This window comes from Hippocampus bargibanti, linkage group LG09 (assembly GCF_051943395.1).
Source record: "Hippocampus bargibanti isolate YZ-2025 linkage group LG09, ASM5194339v1, whole genome shotgun sequence".
Lineage (NCBI taxonomy): Eukaryota > Metazoa > Chordata > Actinopteri > Syngnathiformes > Syngnathidae > Hippocampus > Hippocampus bargibanti.
In genome coordinates this window covers 18,349,390-18,368,517 of record NC_142742.1, presented here as the reverse complement: position 1 = coordinate 18,368,517, position 19,128 = coordinate 18,349,390, and the positions used below count along the sequence as shown (strand labels likewise).

The 19,128-nt window shown below is 41.4% G+C and overlaps 1 protein-coding gene across 11 annotated transcripts in view; it reads left to right on the top strand.

Moving 5' to 3' along the window:
* ralgapa1 (Ral GTPase activating protein catalytic subunit alpha 1) overlaps positions 1–19,128 on the top strand; it is a 92,669-nt gene that overhangs the window by 23,481 nt on the left and 50,060 nt on the right. For 8 of the 11 annotated variants that reach the window (XR_016115962.1, XM_089004117.1, XM_089004116.1 and 5 more), the window contains exons 18-34: positions 6–152; positions 1,571–3,358; positions 6,379–6,503; positions 6,613–6,847; positions 7,744–7,911; positions 8,125–8,295; positions 8,406–8,599; positions 8,669–8,767; positions 8,962–9,117; positions 9,242–9,370; positions 9,762–9,887; positions 11,420–11,478; positions 13,144–13,252; positions 15,694–15,804; positions 17,473–17,541; positions 17,698–17,835; positions 17,922–18,105. Coding sequence is in view for 10 of the 11 variants with exons in the window: in XM_089004117.1 (XP_088860243.1) it covers positions 6–152; positions 1,571–3,358; positions 6,379–6,503; positions 6,613–6,847; positions 7,744–7,911; positions 8,125–8,295; positions 8,406–8,599; positions 8,669–8,767; positions 8,962–9,117; positions 9,242–9,370; positions 9,762–9,887; positions 11,420–11,478; positions 13,144–13,252; positions 15,694–15,804; positions 17,473–17,541; positions 17,698–17,835; positions 17,922–18,105 (4,008 nt within the window). In the remaining variant the exon portion in view is untranslated. The remainder of the gene's footprint in view (positions 1–5; positions 153–1,570; positions 3,359–6,378; positions 6,504–6,612; positions 6,848–7,743; positions 7,912–8,124; positions 8,296–8,405; positions 8,600–8,668; positions 8,768–8,961; positions 9,118–9,241; positions 9,371–9,761; positions 9,888–11,419; positions 11,479–13,143; positions 13,253–15,693; positions 15,805–17,472; positions 17,542–17,697; positions 17,836–17,921; positions 18,106–19,128) is intronic. The other 3 variants (XM_089004123.1, XM_089004119.1, XM_089004124.1) reach the window with 3 other exon arrangements.

Here is a 19,128-nt window from a genome sequence, read left to right as displayed (position 1 = left end):
TTCAGCCCTGCGAAGCTGTTCTACAGGGGACTCTCTGCTCTCCTCAGCCTTTATCCGCAGTGCCAAGAGTGCTCCTGCTCTGGCTCCGCCTCTTCCTGTCCTTCTCCACCACCACCACCCTTTACTACCCCCCCTTGCTGACCAGCTGGCAGGTACACTCTCTTTGCACTTCCCGACTGCCTGCCTTCTGCCTGCGTTGTGCCTGAAGTCTTCACACATCTGTCAAGGAATGTTATTTCTATATTTCAGTTTCTCCCTTTTGCATTCGTAAAAGCAATGGACTGATTCTTCCTAGTTCATCAAGAATGACTGAACTTATAAACTTGTTTGTTGACTGGTTGAGAGCATTTAGAAGTGCTGGTCTCCATCTTTCTCTTGCCTGCCTACTCACATGGACGTATGTTTTTACTTTCATTTTGTCTTTGTGTTGACTAAATGTCTTTGTTTTCCACTGGTGGCTGAGGTGATGTTGCTCGTTTCATGAAATTACTGGTGGTTTTAATGAGCCATTTGACCCTTGGCTTCATTGGGCATGAGTAAAGACTTTCAACATGATCTTCCCTAGCTGTTCGTACTTGTTGGTGCGTGCATGGATGGATGAGTGGACCAGTTTTTCCCCAGTCGGGCAGTCAGGCAAACACCACATCACTAGACCAAAATTGTGCAACAAATTAAAAAACATGTACATCCATGCCAAATTACTTGGTAGGTTGGACCAAGAAGATTTTGAGCGTAATTTAATTTGGTGAACTAGTTGATAGTAGTGGAACTAAATCTCAAATTTTAGGTCACTCCAAGCAGAGCTGTAGGCGCTGCGGCATAAAGCGGCATGGCCAACTTCCCTTTAATCCTCATATCTCGGGAACTACAGTGTCACTTCCCAAAACTGACATCTCTGGAAAGAAAATTTAACACTTTATCACTTAATCTTTATCAGTGTATACCTCACCATTTTGCAAGGTGTTCTTATTGTTCTCACTTCGAAGGAAGACTATTCTATATATACTTGTTTGATTATTTTAATTATTTGTGTGATGGGAGTAATGCAGCACATGCTCCGCTGACAATAATTCATGAATGCATCCTGCATCTCGTAATTAATTCTTCATTTTGCAATTTAAAAGTTACATTTATTGAGTGTAACATATGTAGTGTTGACAACTGTGTGGAGGAGTTCATGATAGCTTAATGGAGGTGTACATGGCACGAAATAAAATGTTTAAAAACATTATTTCATTTTACTTTTTTTAAGGCACCCCATATTTAGTTGCAATTCACCTATTGCAAGGGGGAAGGGTTTTGAAACATATCACCTATGAAAAGTAGGAGAAGACAGTACCAATCCCATTATATATGTGTGTGTGTGTGTGCGTGTGTTTATGCTACCCTCTTATCCTGCTCATGAGTCAAGGACTTAGTCGTCGCTAGCAAGTGTATTATAGTGGCCAAATCTGCGTTTGTCTTTGTGTGTGTCTAAAAACATTTTTTGTGTTTTCAGATGTGTGTTCTCTTTTGTATGCGTTTATTTCTGAATGTAGTACCAATATATTATTATCTGCCTATTTACTAGACCTCGAGGACCCACCAATCACACTGACATCACGCCCATCTCGGCTACGTCACGCTTCCCAGAGCGATGAGACACCTCCAACCTCCTGTTCAGAAGTGTTCCAGGGGGGGCAATGTGACCCAGATAACCAGGCCCCTTCATCGCTTGCGAGGAGCAGCAGTGCCTCTGACATCATGGAGCCTTTTATCGCCGAACGGGTGAAAGGTGAAAACCCACAGGGGGACACCAGTAGTATCCCAATCCCCCATCATCCCACTGATACTAGCTTACTTGCAAGCAATAGCGATGCGGCTCAACCTCCCCCGTGTCCTGTCCGTTTGTCCTGTCCTACACGCCTTTCATTCCCCAACGCTGTTGTTTCCTCAACCTCAGGGGGACTAAATGATGTGAGTGAGTGTGACCAGATTGGCTGTCACAGCCGAGGTTCAAGTTCCGTTTGGGAAAGCGACTGGGATTCTGCCTTTACATTTTCTGCCAAGGAGATTGATGTCGAGGAGAAGGAAATAGGCACTGTACCAAATGAAGATGATTTATTCTCCTCAATTAGGGACTATCTCACCAACAAAGCAGCTGACCAAAATGAAGCGACAATATTGGCAGCGAGTCTTGCCTTTGAAAACAACATCCGAACATCCATAGCAGTTCTGAGACGTGATATGATGACAGGGGAATCAGAATTTGTACGAGAGACACCAAAGGTGGTTGACAGGCAGATTTCTAAGGAAGATAGGAAGGTAAGTAATTCAATTCGGCACAGATGTGTGGACTCAGCAGAGGAGATTGAGGCAGAACAGCGCAGCATCTACGAGTGCCTTGAAATGCAGTGTCAGTGGCCCTCGCTTGGTGCAAAAGGGAGCATTGATGAGAAAGGCAAAGGGGGAATAGGTGGAGTAAACACAACAGGAAGAGAAGAATTGGAAGGCAAAGATGATGATTGGAGGGAAATGAGGGGAGACAAAAAAGCTGAGAAAAACACAGCCGCAAAAAAAAAGCACTACTTAACAAGACCAGACCCTCATACATTTGAATCTGCCAGTGAAGCAATTGATGCTCCCCAAACGTCCGAATCAGCCAAGCCCAAGATGTCCCGTAACACCAAAAAACATCACTCCGGAGGTGTCCATGTAAGCTTCAGACCTTCCACTGAGTCAGTTCAGTTCCACAACCCCCTTGAGAATAAAGAGGCCCACTGGAAAGCCAGGCTGCGTCGGCTTAGTCACTTTCACACTCACAGCCACACTGCTGGTGAGAGGCCAGGAGCTGGGACAGGAGCAGGCAGTGCAGGTAAGTTTGCCTCTGTGGCTGCTGTTGGTCACAAAGTAGGGGATCATGAGAGACTGCCAGCAGATGTCACTTGGGCCCACGGTACATCAGGTGTTGGCGATCAAGAAAACAGGACTGGCACTGGAGCAAGTAGCAAGGACAGACCTCATCTTCCATTATCATGTGGGGGATCCAATTCAGTGCATGAGATCCATTTCGAGACCTCAACCAGCAGTTCAAGCATGCGAGGTCGATTGGGACGGTCGGCCTTGCGTTCTCGGGCTTCCCGCTCTCGCTCCCAGGAACCCGGCAGCTCTGTATCCAAACACCACCAAGGGGCTCTTCTTGGCGGGGTGTATAAGACCGTGGTTCATGCTTTGTCCACCAAGCCCCGCCCCCGCGGTCAGGGGTCATCCCAAGGTTCTTCGCCACAACGGCAAGGGCGGGCTGCAATGGGTGATGCTTCACTAAGAGACCTCTACTCCCATGTCCTGGGCTACTTTGGACGAAAGTCTACCACGACAGGTGAGGATCGCAGTGGACAAAGTGCTCACAACGGGCACAGCAACAGTCCAACACCAGTGGAAAAGACAAATACTCACAAAACACAAACAACAACCATTTTTCCTTTGTGGCTGTTTAACTGGTTTGTTATGATGGAATGACATTCATTTTGGCTGAAACTCATCATCTTGCTGCTGGACTGAAAATGATTTTTCCTCTTAAACGTGAGCCCCTCCTTCAGCCTGCCACCTACTGAAGACCCCCCTTCCCCCTCCCATAACTTCCACCTGTCCCCCTATCTCAGTGGCCTTTTCCTCCTGTTGTCCTCATCATAAGGGTTGTGGAATTTTGATGTCCTCCTTTCTTCCCCAGTCTTCCTCTCCCACTCGCCATCAAATTGCATGTGACCTCCTTGTGCCTACTTCACCTCCTTCCAGGACTGCTTCAGCTCCACAGCAGGAACCAACAGTCCGCCCCGTTTTCTTTTCCAAAAACATATAACCCCATTATAGATGTTCCAAATGTGGTAGATTTATACGCAGTGACTCGTTCATATCTCATGTTTTCTTTGCTGATTTGTGCCAAACGTTTATTTTTTATTTCCAGTCATCTATTGATCTATTTGTTTGGTCTCTCATGTACATGATGCCACAGTAAGTGCCGTTTAGTTTGTCTATTAATTTATTAAACAAACAAAAGTGTGTGTGTATAATAATATATATATATAGTAAAGTCTCGTTATATCGATATTCTTGGGTGTCGGAAAAAATATCGCCTACTTGGAGCTTTTTTCTGATAATTATATATATATATACAGTAAAGTCTCGTTATATCGATATTCAAGGGAGTCCGAAAAAATATAGATATAACCGGGACTATCGATATATCCGACCCTGTTTGCATGTAATTTTCTCCGTGCGTGCATAGAAATAGTATCGATATAACCGGGACTATCGATATATCCGATATCGATATAACGAGACTTTACTGTGTATGTATATATATATATATATATATATATATATATATATATATATATATATATATATATATATATATATATATATATATATATATATATATATACAGTGAGACCTCAATTTACGAACTTAATTGGTTCCCGGACAGAGTGTGTAAGTGCCTTTCAAAGCTCTCAAGGACACTACATTCACAGACAAGCATAGGTACTATAATAGATAAAATACAATCACAAATAGAATACAATAAATAAAATAGAGCTACACAGAAAATGCAATTTTAAATAGATGGGATTGGAGATGGGATTTGAAGAGAATCAATGTTATGAATATATATATATATATATATATATATTTTTTAATTTATTTTAGTTTAATTATGTGACTAATGGTTTTTAAGGCACCTGTACTAACAAAGCATCATTGCACTAAACTGCATGACTCTATAGCTCATCCATCCATTTTCCAATGTAATATTTAAATGTCGTTGGCTATTATTAAAATACTGTACGCACAGTCAGTTGCTCACATTTACAAAATAGCGACAGTATAGAGACAACAACTGTTGCACGCCATAATAATCTGTCCATAAAGGCATGTTTTGGTGACTTTGAGTGACATATCTCAATCCCATCAAACACTTTGTGATGAATTACATTATTGATAAAGTGTGACTTAACAATTGGCCTTGATGAATCCCTTTCAAATGTCTCCAAAATAAATAAATGCATTAAAAAAAAGACGTAAAAAAAGCTTTACAAAAGAAAGCAGATTCTTACCCGACACCACTTCCTAATTTTTCGTGCCTGATAATTGCATGAACAATTTTGCTCATAAAAGGATTGGCAACTCTGTTTTTAATCATTTATCCAGATACTAAACTCCCAGGTGCTGTTTATGCTTTTATTCTGATCAACCTTGTGTGAAATTATTTACTGAACTACAGTACCCATATATATCCAACCAAAATGAATGGGGCGATCATGTAATGAATTTGAGACGCTTTATATAACACTACTCTTTGCAAAGTAAGTACAGCACTATGTTAACGGATGTGTTCTGTGAAATGATTAGCCTCTTTGGGTCATTCCACTGGAGGGCCACATAGGAAAAGAACCTCTCGCATTCATTGTGTGCCTGTCTAGGTTGAGTGTGTGGTTGATTGTCGGTAGTAAACTGCTGTAAACTGCTGTATTGAATTGACTTACCAGTCGTTGTGTTTCCCCTCAAAAATTGATTATTGTAATTGTTTTTAATTCATTTAGTTCAGTTAACATGTTTACGGTTATCTGAAATAAAAGTTTCCGTACAATAATAATCTTACAAATATTTTTTCTATGAAAAACAATGTTGACAATAAATTGGCCCATATTTAAAATAAGCTAAATATTCAGGCGGTTTCCAGACAGGTTTTAGCAATTTCATATGCGGACCATATGTCTTTTTGAAACATCAAAATGTGGTGCTAAAGGACTGAAGGTTCCTCACCTGTGTTAGTTGATGACTGAATCTGTCATTTGTATTTTAATTTCACCACAATTAGTGAATGTTTTATGGCTCCTTGATCGCAAAACTATATATCCCTATCCATAATTGTAGTAAAAGTGAACTCCACGTTATGCTGCCTTATTTTTATTTTATTTTATTTTTGGTAGCGTCACATTGTAATCTTGATCTTTGTGCATGGTGGAGTGTATTAACTGCATTGCTTCCCTGGTGGTTTTGCCTGCTGTGTTGTGGCTTTTGTTGGTTGTTTATTTTTACTAATTGTTTATTTTATTTTTTTAACAATTTGTAATTCACTTACTCGATGGCTTTCCGTTTATATTCATTCGGGTTAATCTGACAGTTTAGCTTGCTTTCTGCATATTTTCCCATTTTATTTCTATTTCATCCACAACATACTGGGTATGTTACCATGTTTGTATTATAGTCAGTCAATATCGGCCACATAATCATCTTAGTCGTTGTTTAATCAGTGTTAATGTTAACTAAACAAGATGTGTGCCAGACAATGATGGCTCGACGCTTTAGGTCAATTATTCTCTCTCCATTTGTTTGTAGCCAACAAAGAGGAGGTGCTACAGAAGGCACGTCCAGTCTCCACTGATGTTGGAAACAGCAATCCTAATTTCTCTGATCTCATGGATGAGTTCATCCAGGAAAGACTTAGAGCTAAAGGAACAGTGGTCAGTGTCCAAAAGCGCACATACAAATTCACATTTATGTTTTTATTCAAGGTTCAGTGTAAATGTTCATGGGGTTGAGTTGTCACGACTCTTTTGCCTCTTTGTACAGGAGCGCCGTGGCAGCAGCCCAGGTAGTCTTGAAGTTCCACAGGACTTGCCAGAGCTACTAGAGGCTGGCCAAAGTCCTGGATCTCAACCCGCAGATGACCTCAGACCAATTGATGATGCAGGGGTTCCTTCAGAGTGGACATCTCCGGCCAGTGCCAGTGGCTCAGACGTTGTTAGTTCTGACAGCCAATCTGACTCATTTAATGCTTTTCAATACCCCACGTGCAAGTTTGATAGTGAGTGAAAAATCCATTTTTTATGCTTACTTTTAACCATTACATTTATTTGTACAAGACAATACAATACAAGTAATTAGCAGTCATAAAACAGTCCACCGTTACCTCTAAATTGCACCTTGAACATGTACAGTATGTGCTTTTTTGGTAATACTTTACCGAGAAGGTTGTTACATTATACAGCGGTACCTCTCCTTACAAAATTAATTGGTTGTGGAAGAAATTTCTTCACCAGAAAATTTTGAGACGAGCATTCTATGTAAATGCTCAAATCCGTTCCAAGCCTCCCAAAAATTCTGACATTAATGTATTCAAAAGCATTAAAAAAATGCATCGCAGTATGTACCAAATACAGTACATTTTACAATTTGATTATTGCACAATGAATGAGTTTTGCATAATGTTAAAAACAAAGAATTAGAGGTGTGTGTGTGTGAGAGTTTAAAGAGTTCATGGCTTGAGGGAAGAAGCTGTTTAAATGTCTGCTGGTTGGGCAGGGTGCGGAGGTTCCAGTAGAATTTTCCGCGCCCTTGTTTGGATTCTTGCAGTGAATTGGAATCCAAGAATTGGAGTTCACTTCACTCGCAATATCCAATGGATTGTTTTTGTTTTTCACGAAAATGCATCATAGGTATTTACATTTTGGATTTCAAATTTGTGCTGCATTTGACTCTTTCAACACACTTTTCTTGCTGTTATTTTTTTAGCTTGAAATCTAGAATGTCTGTCTGTGTGTGTGTGTGTGTGTGTGTGTGTGTGTGTGTGTGTGTGTGTGTGTGTGTGTGTGTGTGTGTGTGTGTGTGTGTGTGTGTGTGTGTGTGTGTGTGTGTGTGTGTGTGTGTGTGTGTGTGTGTGTGTGTGTGTGTGTGTGTAAATTCCAATTTGCCTTTCAATAGATTTTGCATTTAACTCCGAACCCTGTGGCGGCGGAGATCAAGGAAGCTCAGTGGACCAGGACAGTCTGGGTGGTGGTGTTGCTTGTGATGAACATGAAGTTGCAAGTTTGACTACGCTTCATATTGACTCGGAGACCAGTAGCCTTAGCCACACAGTCACTGTCACTGGTTTGTATATTCAATAGACGTGTAATTCCTTGAGGCTTTTTTGTCATAATGTTTCTATTATTTTACATCACCACCATTGTGCAATACAATACATATTGATTTATATAACGCTTTAACAACAGCGGAGGCTGTAACAACTATATATACTTTAAAACATAGTTTCAGTGCATTTTCAAGATAATTGTTTTTTTGTTTTTTTTTTTGCATGTCAAGGTTCTGAGAGTGCATCTCCCATGCATTCCCTCGGGGGCTCCCGCTCCCAGACCCCTTCGCCAGCTACAATGGCATCAGAGCACATTGCTCGTACACACTCTCACTCGCACTGTCACTTGCAGCTGGATCAAAAACTCCACAACTCAGTGCTGCAGACTCCTGATGATCTTGGTAATAATACAAGCAGACTTTTTCGGAAATGTACTCATTATTTTTTTTTCTGTTCATTTTGTCAAGTAAAAGTGGGGTTGATGATTTATTGGCTCATTGATCCTTCGCAGAAACCACTGAGTTCCCTGGTGAGGACTGCAGCGTCATGGCAGGTGGCTCCCTGACTGGGTGGCATGCAGATGTTGCCACGGTAATGTGGCGGAGAATGCTGGGGATCTTGGGAGATGTGAATAGCATCAAAGACCCAGAGATCCATGCTCAGGTGTTTGACTACTTGTGTGAACTGTGGCACAACCTGGCAAAGGTACAAAAAAGTGAGGGTAAAATTGCATGCTGAAACGGCTCAACTCCTAATTTAATAAATTATTTTCAGATCAGAGATAATTTGGGCATTTCTCATGATAACCAGTCATCTCCACCACCTCCTGTTCTGATCCCACCTCTTAGAATCCTCACTCCGTGGCTCTTTAAGGTAAGCGGGACTGTGAAGTTGCCACGAGGCCTCGATATTCAGTCCGATAATCAGTTGTCAAATTCAGGGAATCATTCAGGACATAGATGTTCTTCTTTTCCTTCCGGCTTTTCCCGTCAGCTTAATCTGCCCCTGTGCGCTTGTGGGTACAGAAGCTCAGGCCTGTTGATGATTTCTGTCCCTCTTCACCTTAGGCCACCATGCTGACTGAGCGTTACAAACAGGGAAAGCTTCATGCCTATAAACTGATCTGCAGAATTATGAAGAGACGGCAAGATGTGTCCCCAAACACTGACTTTCTGACTCACTTCTACAATATCATGCACCAAGGTCTACTGCACCAAGACCAGGTATGTCTAAGATTTTAACCGGTCCTAAATTAACATTTGAAATATTGACATGTACTGTACGTTCAAAAGTGTGAATATGCCGTGATTACAGCTCGATGGGTGTCATTTATTTTTCTCACTTTAGGACATTGTGAACACTATCATCAAGCACTGCAGTCCACGATTCTTCAGTATCGGTCTACCCGGAGCCACCATGTTGATTCTCGATTTCATCATTGCAGCTTCTCGAGTCACCTCTTGCTCATCGTTAAATGTAATAAAACGGAAACACACACAATACAGTTTGACAAGCCAGTGTTGTATATGATAAGGTCTCCGTGTTTACATCCCACACCACAAATCTCGCAGCGTCATCTTCTTTTGTTAGTCGACATGTTTCAATGTAATGTACTCCAGTAGTCTTGCTACGAGTTGAGCAGGTTCCTTGCATCTGCAGTACTCTAACTTTTTAGTAAACCTGTCAAATGTCATTTTCGTTGATCAATTAACGTCGATTGACTTGTCAGACACGGCAAGTCATTATCAACAGTTTTTGATTGGTCAGTACTTTGTAAAAACAACACCAATGACCAATAGTGTAATTTTTTGGAAAAAAAATATTTCCAATACATTTCCACATAGTATGTGCCTTCTTGCTGTTCTAGGCTCCAAGAGTCGAAGCGCAGATCCTTCTTGGATCCCTTGTGTGTTTACCAAACTTCTATGGGGAGCTACCCGCCCTTCACCCCACCACAGCTGATGTGGCACTGACAAAGTTCCCAGATGTCAAGGTAAACAATATGACATCAGTGCTGGTCACCAAAGTAGATTTAGCCGAAACGTTCAGCAAAACTAAGCATAAAATACACCAGAATCAGAAAGCCTTTAATAGTCCCACATCATAAACATTTTTGAAGCCACTCAAAATTAATGCAAATCTTGTACAAAGCATGTCCTCTCTTGACTGCTATTGCATTAATAGATTCATGTTTCTTCAGTTATTCTTGCGACAGTCAAAACAGTCAATAGCAGTCATGTTTTATATTATTGTTGCTGTGGAACTAGTTACTGCCATGCACGGCGACATCCCAGGCTTGCTTTTAGACGAGGCAGAAATGTTTTGAATCATTAAACAGCTCAGATGGACATCAGGTGTTTGTGTATGCAATGTTAATATCGCATGAAGTTTTTCTTTAAAGGACAACCGACATCACTTTTTTGTTTCCTAACTGACATCAGAAAAATGTTCTATAGCATCTAAAATTCCCAAAACTCGCAGTGTGATATTTTAGTCAAATGCAAAACACCAATAAAAATGACTTAGTGTCCAAAAACTACTTCAAATTGAAACCGGAAGCGGCCAGTTTCAGAAGGTCGCGCCCCCTTGTTCGTGGTGTCACCTCAAGACGTCTTGCCTTGCTGGAGAATCAAAACAATGGCTTCAGATTCGGAAAAGATGCTTTCTTGTTACTCATCCAGTTATGAATATGATTCAAATAGTTCTGAAGAGGAAAGCATACATGTTTGCAATTGATTAAAGAATTTATTCCGGTCATTTTGATGGATCTGGAGAGAAATGTAGTGACAAACTCTTTAGTACTCACAGTACCCAAAAAAAGGCAGAAGAGGACGACAAAGCTCCGTGTAAATTTTCTCCTGGGACGTTTTGTAAGCGAACATCAAATCCACTGTAGAAGTCTTGGCGCAACACACAACGATTCATCATCACGTTATTTATGTGTTTTCCTTCTAATTTCACCATCAACACGGATCAACACGAAGTTTTCAGACCAAACAAAGTACCGCAAAATGCATTGAGGTGATACAAGGTATGTCCTTTCTCGGTGAGGGGCGTTCCTTCAGTGCCGTAGGTTGAGGACTCGTCACCAACTCAAAAACAAGACTTCCGGAATATTCAGCGCGAGTCTTAAAACGTAAAATATAGGTATATGCGGTGGAATCTTTGTAAAATACGCTCAGTACAAGTCATTTGAAGCGATTTTACAAATTATGGACACAACTTAGTTGTATTAAGTTCATACTGTCTACTTGATATCTAACTTAAAACAGATTCTTTTCTCACAGTGTATTGTAGGTGTTCAAATACCTGACATCTTTCGGCGTATACTTCCGCCTTCATTAGAGTGTCACGGATGTTGTTGTTGACGGATGTCAGGTATTTGAACACCTACAATACACTGTCTGTGAGACGTCGGTTGTCCTTTAAAGAGGCTTCTCAATTTCCTGTCATAGTACCTTACTGATGCATGGGCATTAGTTGATCCTGAATAAATGCATGTTTCTGTCATGCTTTGTTTTTCAGGAGCACATTATCAAAACTATTCTGACCTCTGCCAGGGACGAACCCTCTGCTCCTGCAAGGTAAATACACACGTGCAAGGATTTTCCTAATCCTAATTTGGTGTTGGCGGGGCCAGACTTTAAAACAGGGGCTGTGTGAAATGGTGTGTTTTTAATCTAAAATATCAATCCATTTTCCAGACTGCTTAATCCTCATGAGGGTTGTGGGGGGTGCTGGAGCCTATCCCAGCCGTCTTCGGGCCTTAGGCGGGGGACACCCTGAATCGGTTGCCAGCCAATCGCAGGGCACACAGAAACAAACAAACATCAGTGCTCACACTCACACCGAGGCACAATTTGGATTGTTCAGTCAGCCTGCAATGCATGTTTTTTGAATGTTGGAGGAAAGTGGAGAAAACCCCGGCGGGGAACATGCAAACTCCACACAGGGAGACCGGACCGGGTCTATAACTCATGACTTCTGCACTGTGAAGTCAGCGTGTTAACCACTCGACTACCAGGCCACCCATATTCTAAAATATATAAAACATTTTTTCCCATTGTTTCATAAATGTAGAAATGTCTTTATATGTTGTCATCTCTTTTACAGTGATACATCAGCTTACACAGAAAGTGTGTGTAAGGCAAAAAGTTCGTCTGGCAAACATTTATTTCCCATAAGAAGCCATTAAAAATTAGAACAATCCGTTCCCAGGTCCCCATAAAACATAATGTTCTACTAAAAAGCCTTAAAACTACACAAAATATACCTTATTTTATGTGCAATAAATGTGCTATTGGATTGTCATTAAAGAAATAAACTGTACTATATAATAAAGTTGTTTTATTTACCTTTGTGATGGTCGTTGATGTCGTTGCCTCTTGATGATATCCAAATGAAGTTGCTGTGCTTTCTCGGCGATAATACCTCTGCTTGCTGCTTTTCGTTAATCCACATCAACAGAAGTTTTTCAACCTCTTCTATTGCCTGTGACCGTTGCTTAGACAACACAGAAACACCCTTAGCCACATGTAGCAATGGTCGATTTAGCGTGCTGGTACTGAGACGCTAAGGCACACAAACGCGCACCTCGTTCGTGTTTTTCGATGATCTGCTGCTCGACCGTAATTGTCTTTTGTGTCCTCTTCGGCTTAACACTAGCCTGTTGGTGGGGTCGGTTTCGGTCCTATAATCGCAAAAGTACTCCACTCGATAGCAGACCACATCGGCACTCAAATGGGATGTGGAAAACTAGTCCGCCAGCCACCGTGGTGCTGTTCAACCGTTTGGTTTGGTGTTCATCTACCGAAAACTAGTCCGCCAGCCACCGTGGCGCTGTGCGGTTTGGTTCGTCTGCCGAAAACTAGTTTGTATGCCAAGATTTTATGCTCGCTAATTAAATGTTCTTAAGGCGAGAAGTTTGTGAGCTAAACGTCTGTGTAAGATCTCAGTCGTACAGGAGTGGTCCATCGATGAGAAGGTTTCTTCAGCCGTCATCTGTACAAAAGTGAAGGTTTCGGACGTTAGGGATATATAAATGGGGCCGATACGACCAGTCAGACTTTAGTTCGCTGACGAAGCCTCTTGGATAGGAGGCGAAACGTCCGAAACCTTCACTTTTGTACAGATGACGGCTGAAGAAACCTTCTCATCGTTTGTGAGCTAAAGCATTCGTAAGCTGAGGTATCACTGTATATGCGTTGACTGATGTGCACTGATCAGAATGTTTTCTTTGGATCTGTTAGGTGTGTAGCCTTGTGCTGTCTGGGGATCTGGTTATCCGAAGAGCTGGCTCATGGGACTCAACATCCACAAATTAATGATGCTCTGAATGTCATCTGTGTTACTCTAAAGGTCAGTGGTCTTTTTTTCTTGATTCAACAACCACAAATGTGGTCAATAAAATTCAAGCCATCTAGTAAACATACTTGATGGCAGGCCAACTTTCACACAAGAAATATCACATTCCGATTACTCTGCCTTCTTCTATGAAAACACTGTCCTTAAAGGACAACCGACGTCACTTTTTTGTTTTTTAACTGACATCAGAAAAACGTTTTATAGCATCTAAAATACCCAAAACACGCAGTATGATATTTTTACTCAAATTGAAAACACCAATAAAAATGACTTCAAGTGTCCAAAATCTGCAAAAAAATTGAGCTGCAAGTTGGGCATTTTCAGAAAGTCCCGCCCCCAGTTCGTGACATCACGCCAAGACTTATTGCATTGCTTGTTAATCAAAACAATGGCTTCAGATTCGGACAATATGCTTTCTTGTTACACATCCAGTTTTGAATATGATTCAAATAGTTCTGAAGAGGAAAGCATACATGTTTGCAATTGATTGAAGAATTATATGTGTCATTTTGAGGCAACATTGGGGGAAAATCTCTCACCCAAAAAAAAGAGGCACGAAATGGCGACCTCCAGTGGCCACCTCCCCTTCCACAGGCTGATAAATTCCTTATATGGAGCTTGGATGCCCTCTTCTGGCGGCTTTTGGGTGCAACACGGTTCTCAGACCAAACATGTCCAGCAAAATACATTGACGTGATGGAAGGACTGCTACAATGTCTTTTTTCGGTCAGGGGGCGGTCCTTTCGTGACGTCATGTACGGACTCGTCACCAACTCAAAAACAAGACTTCCTTAATATTCAGAGCGAGTCTTAAAATGTAAAATATAGCTATATGCGGTGGAATCTTATTAAAATACGCTTAGTAGAAGTCATTTGAAGCCATTTTACAAATTATGGACACAACTTGTCCGGAGACGTCGGTTGTCCTTTAATTATTAAAGAAGGGAACATGTCTTTTATGAATTCATGAATATGGATATATTACTGTGTAGTACTTTGTTGTATTAGTGTCATTTAATTTGTATTGTTCATCAAGGTGTATCTAGGGCCGTGCAGAATAAATACCCAGCCGTTCGTTATCCTCTGAGATGCAACATATTGTGAAACACAGCAGTCCTTTTTTTCCATTTTGGTGAACCGTTCATGGCTGGAATAGGCTCCAACACGCCCCGGGACCCTAGTGAGGATATATATATACACGTGTGTGTGTATATATATACATGTTACATATATATACACGTTTAAACAGATACAATGTGCTGTACATGGAGCGACTATTATATATACACAACAATAAAGCAATAAGTCAATCACAAAGACAGAAGAAAGCACGAGGAAGTAAAACTAAGATCAAATCTGAGACAAATGCCAAACAGTACATGTGAGTTTTGAGGCGAGTTTTAAAAATGAGCAGCTATGGGGCGGTGTGGGAGGTCATTGAGAGAGAGGGACCAAGTTGCTTACAATGGGCAGTGGTTGTTTTGATGATTGGTTACAGATGAAGTACCGGTAATTGGATTTAAAGTGTGGCAATTGGCTGCATTTTGTAATGAACGAAAATCAAAGTGAAGGTCATTGAATTGAACCAAAGCTCTGGCTGCACCCAGAACAGCTTGGTTGTCTGTGGATTAAACATGGCAGTCTGCAGGGAGCCAAGGTATGATGGAAAATGTTTCTGGACAATGTTTTTAATTTTGTTTGGTGAATTTGCCTGCCTTGCCTGTCGAGACTAGACCATCTGAGACGAGACGTTTCAGGCCACTAGACTGGGAGGCCTGGGCGTCACAGAGATGTTGTCCAAATTGCACCCTGTCATCCATAGCCAAATGGACTCAAACACACATAGACCACACACACATACCTTTTCCACCTTGGAATCCCTAGCTTGTGTATCGGCAGCCAACAGTCGGCGGGAGCCAGTTCTGCCAAACACACATTCACTTACTCCTGGGAGCAAACCCTGGACTGTCAATATGTTTGGTCCTCCTTCAGATAGGAGGCCCATCTCGGGGGCACGCTGCAAGCTTTGTGACAAACACACTTACGCTATCTCCCACACACATCTTGTCCACTTTTGCCTTCCCACCATCTGCCCAGCCGTGGGCTCTGTGACATGCACACACTATCACACATATAAACCTTGAAGGATTTTCATATTTCCTTGCAGTGCCACTTGCTTCATTTCTCATCCGAGTACATCCTTTGATCTGGAGGGAATTTGCCTTTGTTAATGATAATCCTATTAGAGCCTCGATGTAAATGGCTCTCCCTTGGGAGTAATAGAAGTTTTCAGCACAATAACTTGATTTTAAGGCCGATGAATCTTTAATTGAACTATTGTCTCACTGACTCAGGAATCGGCTATGAATCACATCTTCGTGGTTTAGTAATAATAAGAATACCGGTATTATGTTGACATGAACCTTTTTTTCCAGTACCCCAATAAGAATGTTGCTCTGGTGGCATCAGACATTCTTCACCTTTTGATCAGTTATGTGGATCATCTTCATAAATTTCCCATTGACACTCCAAAGAAGATAGTAGAGGTGAGACAATTTCGTTATCATTTGCATGACAAATCTGTTGAATACAATATATCACCATGTACAGTGAGACCTCAATTTACGACAGACACCTTACATTGCGAACTTTTCGTCTTACGAACGTCAAATTTATGAAAATTAAACCTTATAGTAAGCACTATTTTCATATTACACACCCACCACGGCTGGAACACCAAAGCACACGACCTTCGGATCTGGCGGAGTGATCTTCGGCGGTAGCACACGACCGAACAGCGCTCCAGCCGGCGCTACTTTCCACACCCCATCTCTCTGAATTCACACGTCCATCGCCTCCGAGGAGCTTTTTGCAGAGAATTTTACTATTATGGGACCGGAAAATAAACACCACAGGCTCGTGTTCAGCCTCAGTTCAAATGTGGTGCGTTACCATGAATAAATTGAAGAAACTACCAGCCGTATACGTCTGCTCTGTTTATTTGTCATCCAAGACTTGGGGTGCGTTCAGGTTCAAGAGTAGCGCACGACTTCTTATGACTGTAGGCTGTTTGGAAAGCATTGTCTAACTGAATGAGTAGGGACAAACACTTGTCAACGTTTTTGTGTTGCTACACTTGAACGCACCCCCTGTCAAGATGTGATAGAAGTGATTGTGATTGGCTACGGACCCCCTGTCAAGATGCAATAGAAGTGATTGTGATTGGCTAAAGGGTAGAGTCATGGTAAGCCAATCAGAGCTAGTGTTTTTACACACACCGTTACAGCGTTTCAATAGTCGCGCTAAATTGGCACGTGCGAGTTGACAGCTGGGGTGGGGCCGCCACTTCGCGACACTTCAATTTCATTTCATTTCAACAAGTCACTGTCACCTCATCAGTGACATGATCACGACGGAAGTTAATCGCTGTGTCTTGTGCTGGCAAATCCAACAGTTTGCTTTGCACGAGGTGATTGTTAGACGCGATCGCGTAAGTTTGTTGCTTTCCGTTTTCCCGATCGCGAGTGTGCCATTTTATTCACCCCGCCTGCCTTCTTTTGTCGCGTTTTATTCCGCGTCCGTGAAATCATCGGACTCGCGCCTTTTGTTGTAAAAAATCTCTGCCAGCACCTATGGTACTCGAAGTGAATGTAGATGACATCGAGGAGCTTGTTGCTGACCATAATGAGGTCATCAACACAGAGAATTTGATTTGCCTTCAAGAGGACAAGCAGAAGCAGGCCATTCAGCTGTTGATGCAGGCCATTCAGCAGCTTTTATTGAACAGTTCCATCCAGAAAAGGATATGAGAATCATCAACATGATGAATGATAATGTGATGCCTCAGTTTCGTAAGACCTTACAAGTCAGAAAGCAACAGGTGTCAATTAAGAGCCATCAATGACCATCACAAATGTAAATAAAGTGACATTATTATACAGTGCAGTGTATTTCTTTCAATACAATAGCACATTTATTATACATAGGATAAGGTAGGTTGTGTGTAGTTTTAAGGCTTATTTAGTTGAAAAGTATATTTGATGGAAACCCGGGAAGGGATTATCTTAATGGTTTCCTATGGGAATTTTTTTTTGAGATCCTTTTCGCCTTACACACTCTGTCTGGGAACCAATTAAGTTCGTAAATTGAGGTCTCACTGTAATTGCTCTGGATTCGGATTAAATCCACATTACGCTGATTTTATTCCCTCTAAGATTTTGATTGCCACTATAACACACTTGCTGCCGACGACTGAGTCCTCGCCTCATGAGCTGGATAAGAGGGTAGCATGAATACACACACACACACACACACACACACACACACACACACACACACACACACACACACACACACACACACACACACACACACACACACACATTTCCACCCAAGAGTTAATTTCTTTGAAAGTAATATTCCAAACATTCTTCCTGCAGCTCGTCGTGTCCTTGCTGTTGTGTCTGTTGGACTGGGTAATGGCGCTCCCTGCAAAGACACTGCTTCAGCCTGTTCAAACTCACAGCCCTCCAGATAAGGACCAGCCACCAAAGACTCTGCTTAGCTGCATTTATAAGGTATATTTTTGGCTAGAATAATGGCATGCATCTTTCTTACAATTTTCTTTTTGCTGTTTTTTTTTCTCTCTTATAATTGTCTCCAGGTTTTGCATGGCTGTGTTTATGGAGCCCAGTCTTTCAGCAGCCTCAAGTATTACCCACTACAGCTGTCAGATCTGTCGAGTGCAGACTACGATCCCTTTTTACCATTAGAGCGCCTTAGAGAACCTGAACCGCTCCATAGTCCTGAATCTGAGCGATCCAGCAAACTCCAGCCTGTCACTGAAGGTATTTTATTCAGCTGTCGCTATGTATTTGTTGCCGTAGTTATTACTGTATTTATCGACTCTATATGGCATAGTAGAAACGTGAGGACCCAGTTTTCTTGGATTGTGCAAAGCTGTTGATTAGAGAGGAGGAATGAGCGGAAATCTCTGCGATGTGTGAATTTAGAAAAACACCACTTTGGGTGTGCTTTTGGTTCGTAATTAGCATTTTAATATGACTAAAATCTAAAAAAATATTTACCATAATGTGGCTGTGTGTTTAGATGTCAAAATGAGACATGATTCTGTGTCTGGTTTCAGGTCAAGTGATTTGCCACATTAACTTTTGTTTTAACCTATGACCTCCAAATGTGTGTTTCTTGCTTTATATCTTTAGAGATTTTTATCCCAGTCAAATGATCCGGGATGCATCTGGGCCACGCCCTTGTGCCATTTCAGCGACAGGCACAACTTTGTAACTCGACTGCGGCAGCACTGGTGCACATCTATTATGATTGGCACATATTGCTACATGAACTGCACCACATATGACATGTTAACATAGCTGAAGAAACGCATTTAGTAAAATAGCAATTGAAAACTGTTCGTCTTCCTTCCTTCAGAGGTTTTAACTTTCGTCTTGATCCGCCGGAAACTGCCTCAAGACATAAACGAATATTCATTTTTCTCATGGTGCGTTGCAGTATTTCATCGAACGACATCGACATAGATGGTTGCAATATGTAGCGATAGAACTGGAGTAAAACTCAAAAAGACATTAAAAACAAACAGCAAACAAACACATTTTCGTTTTTTAAGAAATAACGGAAAATAGTGACAATTTGTTTCAGCAAATTGTTGTTAAAGATTCGAATTTAGTGGATAATGGGAATTATTTCAGAGCTGTTGCAGCACATTGGAAATCTTTACAGCAAAGAAATGTACGTACTGTTGACACAAATAAGAAATATTGTGTCTCTTAATATACTCTGTTCTCTTAGTCTTCTTTGTAATACCGCAGAATCTCAAAATACAGCATGAGATT